The sequence below is a fragment of the Asparagus officinalis genome, chromosome 1, assembly GCF_001876935.1.
Source record: "Asparagus officinalis chromosome 1, Aspof.V1, whole genome shotgun sequence".
Lineage (NCBI taxonomy): Eukaryota > Viridiplantae > Streptophyta > Magnoliopsida > Asparagales > Asparagaceae > Asparagus > Asparagus officinalis.
The window spans coordinates 9,089,206-9,101,885 of NC_033794.1; the positions used below are offsets into that span (position 1 = coordinate 9,089,206).

Below are 12,680 nucleotides of genomic sequence, written 5' to 3' on the forward strand. Positions count from 1 at the left end.
CCTCAAGCGAGCTTGTGATCCAGTCAACGAGGCGCAGGTGAGCTCGAGTTGTTGTTGGTGAGGTCGATGCATATCTACAGGTGAGGCGAGCTCGAGCAGGCGAGCTCCAGGTGGGCTCGTGACTTGCAGGCGAGATCGAAGGATAGGCGAGCTTGAGCGCTCGTTTGAGTGCGATCCAGGCTGTCGACAGCCAGTCGACAGCTCAGCTAGGATTTCCCTATAAAAGGGAAACCCCAGGGCCGAAAGAATATGCTCCTCTCTCACGATCTCAAGAAAATCCTGGCGGCGGATTCCTTCTCTCTCTCTATTCCGTTCTTTTCTTCTCCACCTCTCAATCGTGATTTTGAGGGGAGACTTTAAGAAGGTTATTAAAGAGAGGTGAAGGGAATTAAGGGGGGAGTTTAAGAGGGACATTGTAGCTACAGTGTTGTCTTTTGTATTTATTGAGAGATCTCAGTTTGAGATCTGCTATGTTTTGTAATTTCTTATGGATTAATAAGAAATTTATTGTGTGGCTCCCGAGAACGTAGGCAGTTACCAAACCTCGTTAAATCTTGGTGTATTTTCTCTATTCCGCATTTCTGCTGTTTTAAGGGTTTCGACGTAAATTCCCCAACACAAGAACGCAGAGAAGTGGACATTTCCAGCCATTTCCGAGCTTTAAGGGCGGAATGGGAAGATCTCATCTCTCCTACGTGGAGCAGTTTTCCCACGATTTTTCCCCCATTGTATTTTTCCAACCAAACCCATGAAATGAAACCGAAAAAATAAAAAGCCCAAAACTGACAGAGGGTGCAAATGGTTTTCAGGGGGCTGATTTTGCGAACCAAACAGCCCCTAAGCAAAAGGATCTTCCATTATCCTGTCCGTTGTGTCAATCATTTGTTATAATGTGATCGGTTTCGCTTGAAAATTTTCAAACAGAAGCGAACCAAAATATTCTAAACTTTTGCTAAACCATAAAAAATCACTTTAATTGATTCACACCGTCTAAAGCTCATTCCTAGTTTTTGCGACGCATGCGTTGCGAGTGGGGACCCTGTCTACATCTTGTTATTCAAATTTAGTTAGAATTGTGTGACATACATCGAAGAAAGAACTGTGTTCCACGTTCTAGAGTGACAGAAATTCAGAAAAACCAAACAAGGAGTTTCTGACAGTGTAGAAGTGCAGAAATTGAAAATCTAAACCAAACAATCTCCAAGGGAATGACAACGTGAAGAACTCCAAGTTCATGCGGATGCTGGAAGACAAAAGCGGTACTAATAAAAGCAATTTCAAGTGGATTTCATGCTAGAGAGCCTCTACATAGAGAATGCTGTACAATTGCACTTGTAGTGGCCGAACAGTGGAAAACAGTGGGATGATGATACCTGGTTTAAAACGCCTCGCATTGTGTGTAGAAAGCAGAAGCCCAGACATAACTGGATAACTATTTTCTATGAAAATTTTGGCTTAGCCGTTATCCCACATGACGGGAAAAATTAGAAAAAAAGGAGGGCAAATGCTATACTGAACCCTCACTGAACCTTACATGAGCCTTAAAAAACCCTATGATATTCTCCAGTGGGGGTAAATTTTGAGGGCGAGAACACAAGTAGCAGGAATCTTCATAGCTCCTAATTTCCTTCATATGCTCAGTTTCTGCTACTGCATTCCATGAATCAAGAAGTTGGGCTAGCTATGGCACCGGTACAGACAGAGAATGTACATTTAGCCCGGTGGCAAAAGAATATACATCAACCTACTGAAGGTAATCAATCAATATATCATTTTCTTCAAGATGTAGAGGGTGATCTACTGAAAGAAGTTTCTCTGCTTAGGATGCTGTATTTTTCCTGAAGCTTTGATCTATTTTCTGCCCACCACTGCTCTGCTTTCTGCTCACTGAATCTTTTCCGACTGCAACACAACAATGAATCCTGGTCAGACTTCCAAGATATCAAATGGTTAAATGATAACTAAATCAAATGTGATCACAATCCATGCAAAGGAAAAATACAGATATACAGCATATCCAATAAATGAGATTGATACTTCCCCCAAATTCATTTCCAAATTCATTTGTATCTGTTGTTACTGGACAGTTCATTTTTGCTTGCTTGTGCTCTCTTTCTCCAAACCATAGCACAAATAAGATGCAAACATGCAAGCCTCTGTATACATACGTAGCTGGTAGGAGATTGTGTCTGTGTGTTTTCTGCTCATGTGCGTATAGCTACCTCTTTTGACAAGCAGTATTACCAGATAATATATAGGTTGCCGCTGAGTAAAAGTGCAGGATCAAACATGTTGAAGACAGTTGCATGGATAGGACAAAAGCTGCCAGTTACAACCAACATTTTTTTTATGATGAGAACAAAAATTTCCTATCTAAAGATATATGACAATGAAACTTGTAAAAAAGTTAACCCTTCTTCGTGGCCATATTAGAAAGTTCATCTTGGCCTTTACAACTTAGCATCTCTTTCCATGCAAATTAATATTCGACACACAATTTTAATTGGTAAGCGTATTAATTATTGCAGTTCCAGCTCTGATTACTTAGGTTTTTTTGACTTGTTTAATCAAAGAATCACTCTAAAATTTTTGGACTCGCAATCAGAAGCACATTTCAAGTTTTCATCTTTGTTTCTCAACATACTTCAAACATTAAATTTTTTAAGATCCAATTAACAATATGCAAACTAGTTTCCAATGCTGCATAATTAATGGAAATGGCAGTTGCATACCCGTATATTATATTTCTATGGATGCTGGATTCCAGGCATCCATGTCTTTAGGCATGCACATAAGTTGGAGACTTCTAAGTATAGTGAAGCACTGACTGTAACCACTAAGAACAGGAATTAAACACTAAAAGCTTTCCAAACAAACCAAATTGATTAGTTACATAAAAAAGGATTACGGAAAGAGACGTATATCTTAGGTGAGTTTGTACTGTGTTCGGTACCCTAGTATCTAACAGTAGAAAGCCATAACCAGCAAATAAGCTTCAGATAAAATCATCATTTGATGCATGATTGTAAGAAGTCAGCATCCTATATCATTAGCAAATTTGCAACTGCTATTAACATAGGATATATCAAGATTGCACCCATCTTGATGGTTCTACCATACATGTTAAACTTGACCATATGCAGAGCACCTTTATTAATGTTCTTACCCTTGCACCAAAACTCCTAACTCTGGTAAAGGTTGATGGACTTAGAGAAATTATCTGAATACTTGTTTGCAGGTTGAGGCCCTTTATCCATTTGAAACCTTGGGCTTTATGTAATGGAATTTCCTAATCAATCTGCTATCCGCTTTAAAAACACACACGTCATGCAATGCATACATGTTCCCAACGCTCTCACTTACCTGCCTTTGGTAACAGGTTGATAACTTGCAGATATACCCTTTTTCCTAACAGTAGTTAATGGAAGTTGAACGCATAATGGACAGAAAAACCAAAGCTCACAAATTATATCATCCCTAGCTTTAGCTTTTATCATTGTCATCTCAACAAGCATGTCCCATTTGATAAGACTATTGTTGATGGAGATGAGTGGAGTACATGCACTTGCTGATATGAGACTAAGTGGATCAAGTGGAGGATAGTTTTGAATTATACGTCAGAGAAGTAACGTTAACAACATTTGATTTGGTCAATTATCACTAGCCTGATCTCCATTGACTTATAAAAGAGCACATGTGCAAAACTACCCAAACACAATGTTGTACATGGCATTATGACAAGTGAAAGCATATAACAGACACCCATATCTATCTATATCTATATTTGAACCATGTTTTGTATCATAGTTACCAATATAAGTGAGATACTCATTCTCGAGAAAACTAGTGTCTATATGCAACATCCAGTCAATGTAATTATTGATATAATACTTAGTCAAACTCATGAAGCACAATTCAACTAGACTATTCAAAATGTTTCTGGATCCTACAAGCTCTATCTATCCAGAGTTAAACAGTAGTTTCTCAAAACTCATACACTAAGTAGTAATTCCAAAAGAAAAAGGAGAGATCTTAACTTGGACCAAGTTCCCTGTATAGATCAAAGATGTGTTTTATTTTGATGTTCCAGATCTATAGCCAAGCAATACGCTAGGGTACCAGTGTATGTGTACTGTGTACCTTGTTTGGAAGATTTTGTAGTCATATGTGATACATGTTTAGTGCATGCTGCGAGCAGAGCATGATACGAGTGTCTTCCAGAGAATAAGAATATCAAAAATTTTAACATTCAACGCCAGGTGTCCAATGTTGCTTTCAACAGCAACAGCAAAATGGTGTGATCCACGGGTGAACATAAAATATATTTGTCATACTATTTAGCACTTGAGAACTCAGGATACAGGTCATGTCATTGGCAGGTTTCACAAAAGAAATGCTTCATTATGTGACTTCCATAAAAAACAAGAGACTACGCCCGTACCTAAAACGCACTCTCTTGAGATGCTTGCCACCTCCAGGGAACGAGGAAACTGTTATGTAAACTCCTTGCTCAACTTGCTCAACCCACTCTGCCTCTTCTTTTGATAAGGCAGCTCCGTTGCAGGGCAATAGATTACTTGAGTTGCCATTGGACTGTGGAGCCAAAGAAGCAGCCATGCTGCTCTCATTGGAAGGCAATTTCAATGAACTGGAAGAATGTGAAGCACCACATCCATGACCTTTATTCATTGTCCATCCTTCAGGTTCTTTCTCAGACACATCCTTCAACTACATTGTGTCAAAATATTATGTATATCAATTGTGTGATTAATAGACGGAATATTAAAAACTAACATGAAATCAAGCAGTAAGAATAAAGAGGTGCTTGATGAACTTCTCTGGGGACTATATTGAACTATATAGCGGACATAATATCTGCAAAAGAAGCCACCTTCCAGAAGTGAAATCATAATCTATTTCATCCTCTGATCATGTAAAAGGAAAAATCAGTGGTCGCAAAAACTTTCCTGTGACAACCCCACAGAAAATAGGTGCCACTAGTTTTCTACTAGTAAGTAGAAAAAAGGATGTTAAATAAGAATATGTAGATTTACAGGCTTCTTGACTTATAAAGCACCAAACCACATTGAAGCAGATCAGTCGTATCCATATACATACTTGCATAAAAGCTGTATAGGGGGCTTTTCTTCTTTTCCATTAATAACGTTGTTATTTACTATATATTTCCAATGAAGGGTAATTTAGGGAAGGCTTAAAGTGAGGGTTATTTTGGGAAGACATGGGGCCAAAATTTGACTTTACTGTGCTCTCTCATCAATTCACTCTTCTACTCTGACCAAAACAAACTGGGAACAGTTAGTGGAGGGTTATTTTAGGAAATTTTGGACCAAAAATTGACTAAGAGCAAACTAACAAAAAAAACTATTGAGGCGATGATAATCCATCCCTCTTCACCGTAGGGCTGTTGAAAGGAGACGACTAGGCCAAAACAAAATTGAGTTGGTGAGGTCGGTAAGGTGGAGGTGAGGGAGTGGTGAAGGGGGCTCACATACATCTCCTATTTGAGGTGAGGAAGGTTGAGAAAGTGATGAGGGAGGGTGAGGGATTTGTTGAATATATGGGAGAAGATGAGGGCTATAAAAGGGGAAGAGAAGGAACAACTCAACCTGAAACCTCTTCTCTCAAGGTTCTCTCTCTCTCTCTGATCTCTCTCTTCCTTCACTCCCTCTTTTAACTTGAATTTGTTCTCTTGATACGTTAATGTTATAAATAAAAATCGCTTCTGTGAACAATTTGTAATGGGTTTTTAAAGTTGTTTTGGTATTTTAATTGTTGATATGATGGAAGAGGTGGGTTACGGTTTGGGTTTGCAATTGGAGGAGGCTGTGATGGTGGAGGACAAATTACGAGAATAGAATGACGAAAATAGTTTTGATCTTAATTCAAGTTCAAAAATGATCTTCAAGTAGGGGAGGATAATTCAAGATTGTTTTTTAAGAGTTAACTTGAGCAACCATAAATTGTATTTTTATATTAGTGTTATTATGTCATGTGGGGGTGAATCAAATGATTCAATTCAACAAAGTGTGGCATTTGTCTCAAATCTAATTTTCAATAATTACGTAATAAGCAAAATTTTCCTTATAGATGATCCTCCTGATGGGGCTTTTTTTAATATTTTTTTTCTAAAGTATTGCTAAATCTAATCCTTATCTCTTTACATGAATAATTTGCCGCTAGAGAACATGGATCAGAGGTTTCAAGAAGACCAAGGTTTGTTCACATCCCACAAGCAACTAATAGCAATCAATCTAAGTGAATGAATATGCTAATTAATGTACACCATTTATTTTGTTCAAGAATATTGCTAAATAGTAGGTTTCATTTTCTCATAGAGTTGAGAAACTAACCTGAGTTGCAAATTACTATTCTATCCAAAAACTATTATTATAATTTTTATCATAAAAATTAAAAGCCACCAAAAGTTAATGTAGCTTTTAAGCTTCTAAAAATAAGCCCCTCCAAACACCCTCAAACTATAAGATACTTAAGCGCCATTATTAATAAATAATCTCATGCATTTACAACTCTAACTGTAGATATCCCGGATTCAGGAGCATCAAATGGAGTCCAATGATTTTGTCTTATTTTTCTTTTTTCCAGATGGATATGCACATATATACTTATTTCAATCTTGTCGTCATGTCGTCATGGTAAGCAAAGTGGGCATATAGTGATTAATTGATGATTAATTGAGAAAGCAACTAGCTATTTAAATTTGCCATCATACATTGGACCAAATATCAGATCTAAAAACGAATTTATGTATAATTACTCTAAGTGACAGCTCATTAATTACCAAATTTGACAAGTTTCATTATATTCGTCTATGAAAAATTCTTCTTGAGACAATGTAGCATAAGACTACTATTGGTTTTATGCAGTATGTAATTATCAAAGTTAACAAGTTTCATTGTATATATGTGAATGTCCTTCTCAAACAAAATATGACATGATTTCAATATTACACATTTTGTATGTTAATTAATGTACCAAATATTACACGTTTTGTATGTTAATTAACAAATATGCCATATAATGTACCAAATATCAATAATAGTAGGTTTAATTTTCTCAGACTTGGTCAAAACACTACTTATTATGGTTTTTCATAAGAAGCCTATGACAATTCAATCAATACCACTCGGCATTGCCAATTGATGAGAGAGCTTATAGCTCGATTAAATGTCTTAAGCTTAGATATTGTTATTGTTGTTAACTTTGTTTGAAAACAAGCTCAGAGAATAGTTATTTGAATGTAGCTCTTATATTTTTCAAGAACACGCATATGTTTCATGGTGAGTTATAGGTGTTTGTAAATTTTTTAATGATATTGATTATGTTGTAGCAGAAGGTTCAAAGTTATTGATTAAGTTGTAGCAAAGGGTTTAAAGTTACTAGTGAGCTTTGCAATTTTGTATAATTTAGCTTGCAAAATTACTTATGGTCCTAAGATGCAGGTAGACATGGTACAAAAGAAGCACCAACTATTTATGAACGAAAAAATAAAGATTAATGAGAGATGGAATTTTTCTAAAGGAAAAAATATTGTGATGGCCTTTCTAAATTTGAATTGCCACTTAAATTTTGCTCTCAGTTTGAAGTTTAACATGGCTATTTAAGACGATAAATTCTCATGTATAATGTCTATGTTTTGTATTATGAACAATATACAGGGATTGGCCTGTTCGGACGGATAATACAAGGAACTTTCTATATTTCAAAGGAAGGGCTATTAATTGGCATGCACAAAATTATATATACAGTTTTTCCTTCAAAAACTTAGGCTGTTATTAATGTGTTTATATTTATCAACATTAAACTTTAGTGTAGGATATTTAGATTTTAAAGTATAACTTGTAGAATTTGAATTTGTTTTCTTAATAGAATTTTTAATTAAAAATTTAATGGGCATTATTATTCACTTAATTTAGCCAAATATTTTATTTTCAAAATACTCAAAATTATGAAATATAGCAACTGATTATGTAATTAACTAATTTTGAGTGATATGGAAAAATAAGTCTATGTAGAGGAGATGGAGGGCATGGTTGTTATAGTGTATCAGGAGATGGTGATAATGCTGGAGTTGGTTTTGGTTAGGAATCATTTCTAAATTTGTGTTTGCAGAAAGGTGTGATATAGGGGGAGGAAATGGGGGTTGCAATGTTGGTTTGAAGGAGATGATGTGGAGCACATATTTAAGCATTTGATATGCAATGAAATTTTCAATTAAGTATACTGAAAACTTTAGTTACAGATTGAGATACTTTATAGGTGATTATAGGATGTATGCATTACATACCAAATGATGATATAGTGTTACTATCTGCAATTTGACCTTTTGTACATACTACTATAGCTCATCTTAATAATTAAATAACCTATTTGTGTTTAAATCTCATGCTTAGTATCTATTTAAGATTGTTGCAGCTCCATATTTACCTATATTCTTATAAAAATTGATAAGCATTTGACCTTTTTACATTTCATTGTTTTGTGGCTAAACTAAATTTTAGTCGTTTATTTTATTTTCCTCTTCCTACCTTTCTATTGAAATCCTGAATATTTGGTTTTTTATTATATGATATAGAGAATTTCACATGTTTTGAGTATTCATAATATGTTAATTCAAACTTGTGGATTTGTGCTTCACGCGTGATGTTTGACAAAACTCGACTGGAAAACTAGATAACTTTCAGGATTCATACTCACCAAGTTGCCAATAAAAGAAAGATTCCTAGATAATGAAGGTGAAATAACTGATTTGCACTTATTTCTGCAATATAGTGTAACAAAAAAGGAATGACAAAGTAAAGGTACAGACTAGAAATTTTTTAGCAATGTACAGGTTGAGTATTAATGTTATATAAAAGTTGGTGTACTTAACAAGTTTAGGGGAGAAGAATATTGGTAAAATATGTGACATATTATGATAGGAATAATAATGACAATTAGAAAATTATATCCATGGTATACTGATTAGTGGTTCCATTACAGGAATGGGAGATTTAGAGACTGAGACGGAGACTCAGATTGAAGGTGCGGAATTGAATGAAGATTCATGGAAGAGTGACTCTGAGGATATGGATTATAGCGATGATTCATGGGAACCCAATCCTAATAATGAAGCATACTCTTCTGATGAGACTGATCCCGATGTGATTTTGGCCGATCGTGAAAATCTAGACCACTCAGGCGTAGAAATGACTATATCTTCTGTGGATGAAAAGAACAATAATTACTTCGCTTATGATTTAGAGGAATACGACGACTTGGCTGATTGGCGCATAGATGACTTTGATCCTAATCCAGACCATGGCATCAAAGATGAAATAAAAGAACAATGAGTTAATTGCAATGACTTACAATTCACCACAAAAATGTTAGTCCCTTATCATCCCCTCAACTCACCACCTCATTATTCTCTGTGCCCTACAATTCAACATAATAATTGTGCTATTCAAAAGATTACTTAATCAAATTTTACCTAATATAATTTTTCATGTATCCCTTTCCTTTTCTAATTTTCTCAATCATCTAATATAGAAACAAACATCTTTTTGATCATTGGTAGCTCAGTACGATTAACACCTCTATAAATAAATGTATCAGGATTTGTACTACATGATCAGAGCAACTGTCAGGATTTGTACTACATGATCAGAGCAACTGTCTTGCGTGTTTATACCGAGTACTCAATGACCTATCGTGCATCTGTAATCTACCCAAAGGCGTGAAGTATGAAACTAATGACCACTATGGCTGCCCAAACATGAATTGTGCCAATCGTCAAGGGAAAACAGCAAAAAGGTCTCTTCATTACAACCTCACACCAATTACATACAAACAACCCATGTCTTAAAGATTTTTTAAACTGGTAGCTTTACATTCTATGTAACCAGTATAAACATGCATTACTCATTGACATGTTAGTTATAAGATCACAATCGTCGTCGGGGGTCGGGGATGACACTGGTAGCCTGAACTTGGTGGTCTTTAACCACGATGCAGAAGAAATTCTCCAAGTCCCTGCTCCAGAGCTGGAGCAACTTAAATTAGAGGTATATTCTTAGATAATATAACTTTTACCCCTTGCTTTAATTAGCATTGAAAGAGAAAATGAAAAAAAATAGAAATGAAATATGTCAATAAGAACAAAATTAGATGGGTTTCATATAACCTCGGGGGCAATGGGCTCTTCAAGATACACAATCTTATCACCAAATCTACTAGAAAAAGTTTCAAGTTTGTCGTCCGACATAGTTATGCACAAGTCAAGCTTGAAAGGGCAATATACAGATAGTTCACTCGATTTGTCTCCTAGAGCATTCAACCCAATGCAAAACATAGTTAACTCAGTTGCTAGCGATGAAATCGAACAAGAGGTTGCTTGTGAAACCGACTTTGATGAAGGGTCAAAATAGATGCTTCTTTTCTTCAATTTTTGGCATGTAAATATAATGGTTTAAGATACTTCAGCTATTTTGAAAAATAGAGGGTTTGGGTTTTGTTGACATATTAGTATAGTTAAGGGGGTTATTTGTAAGATGTGTTTGTAGGGGGCCTATATAAGCCCATGTTATCTCATTAATAAGATTAGGGTTTCAATTCTATATGGTATCAGAGCCAAACCCTAGCCGCCAGCCCCCGCACTAGCCGCCGCCGCCCTATCCAGCCCGACCCCCCCTCCGATGCAGCCCCCCCTCCCCTTGTTCGCCTCCAAGCCCCGAGCGCCCCTCTCGGTTTGGTCGCACGGATCCCCCCCTCTGTCGGACTGTCGACAACGCAGCGCCCCCCTCCCCCGATCAAACCGCCCCATCAACCGACCCCCACCCCTCTCTGTTTTGCCCCGCGATAAACCACCCCTCCTCACTGGTTTTTCCTGGCCGAGACAGACCGGCTCAAACCCAACATCCCTCTATCCGACCTCCTTCAACCACAACATCCCCCCCCTCGCTGCTACCGAACCCCCCCCCCCCACACCCTTTGACCGCCTCTTGCTGCGCCATGCCGGACCTAGAGTTTGGCATGGGTTCCCTCGATTCAGTCCTCGAACTGATGACAGGAAGAGTATATATCTCACATCGATGGGATATATAACTGTTTTTGGTTCTTGTTTCCTCTGATAAACGAGAATTTATTTGCGATCCTACTCTTGTTGTGCAGCAGAGGTGCTGCCGAAATTTTCACTGCACACAACAAGGGTTGGGAGAGTAGGTGACCAGGTGTTGGGTCTGAAGCCTATTCGATGGAGGAGATCATCAAGAAGTTGAACCCTGCGGAGGTGTCAACTTTGATGAAGCTGATGAAGTTGTCGGCTGGTGAGAGCGCGACAAAACCATCGAAGAAGTTGGAGCTTTCGACCATCGATCTGAAGCTTGATGGACCGAGTACGTACCTGAGCTGGTCGCGGCGGATGAGATACACCCTTGCAGGGAGGAACCTGGAGAGTTACTTGACAGGAGAGGCAACAGAGCCGGATGAGGACTCGGAGGGAAGAGATGAGTGAAAGTCCACTCATATGTTGGTGTACATCTGGCTCCTCAACTCGTTGGTCCAGTCAATCGCCGCCACAGTGGATGGCATTGAGAAGGTGAATGACGTCTGGGAAAAGTTGATGAGGACCTATGATGGAGTGGGGAATAAACTAAGGGTGTTCCAGATTAAGGGAGAGATCGACGCCACAGTACAGGGAGAGAGGACTGTACAGGAGTATGTCACAGAGCTGGAACGTCTGTGGCTAGATTATGATCACTTCTCACCTCGGACGAGCTGCAAGGACCCGGGATGTAAAGAGCGGGAGGCCTTTCTACAGGAGAGGACTATGGTGTTTCTCAAGGGATTGACATCAGAGTTCGCTCGGCGAATTGCATTGCTGCTAGCTCATCCGAAAATTCCCACGCTTGAGGAGGCTGTCTCTGCTATGATCCAGGAGGAGACTCGCATTAGGCTACAGGCGGGGACAGGTGGACTTCCCGTGGTGAAGCCTCTAGCAATACTGGATCCAGGGGAGAGACTCGGCAATGCTACAACTGCGGTACGGTGGGTCATCTAAGGCATGCTTGCACCAAGCCACCCAAGGAAGAAGATTCGGGTGGACGTGGACAGTTCGGAGGTCGTGGTCGTGACCGTGAGGGTCGACGAGGTGGAAGAGGAGTAGGCAACCGGGTGAATCTGATGGTAGCAGAGGAAGAATACGCTGAGGTGGTCTTTACTGAGGAGGATCGTGCTCTCCTGGCGATACTCAGGAGGAAGCAGAAAGTAACAGGGGATGGAGACTTGAGGAGTGGGACTGAGGAGGCCTTCATCTCGTTCTTCGCCAGAGGCAACACTGCTACATATGCTTATCCGATCAAAGGTACTGATGACATACATGCTCTTGCTTCTATGTCTCCTGACAGATCATCAGAATGGATAGTCGATTCTGATGCGTCTCGACATGTGACAGGTAATGCTAGTGAGTTATCATATACTCACCTAGCATCGCCTGATAGTATTCAAACAGCTGATGGTACATTTCAGCCGGTGGTTGGTAAGGGTACAATCGATTGTACTGGTTCTGTAACTTTATCCAATGTTTTGCATGCTTCTTCCTTTCCAGTCAATCTTTTGTCCATTAGTTCTATCATTCTCCAACTAAAATACATTGTTTCTTT

The 12,680-nt window shown here is 38.4% G+C and overlaps 1 protein-coding gene across 1 annotated transcript in view; it reads right to left on the bottom strand.

The window, feature by feature from the left end:
* Window positions 1,186-12,680, bottom strand: part of LOC109830210 — a 53,695-nt gene continuing 42,200 nt past the window's right edge. The window contains exons 8-9 of the mRNA XM_020397407.1: window positions 4,442-4,728; window positions 1,186-1,902 (exon numbers count right to left, since the gene is read on the bottom strand). Coding sequence (XP_020252996.1) covers window positions 1,779-1,902; window positions 4,442-4,728 — 411 coding nt within the window. The 3' untranslated portion in view covers window positions 1,186-1,778. The remainder of the gene's footprint in view (window positions 1,903-4,441; window positions 4,729-12,680) is intronic.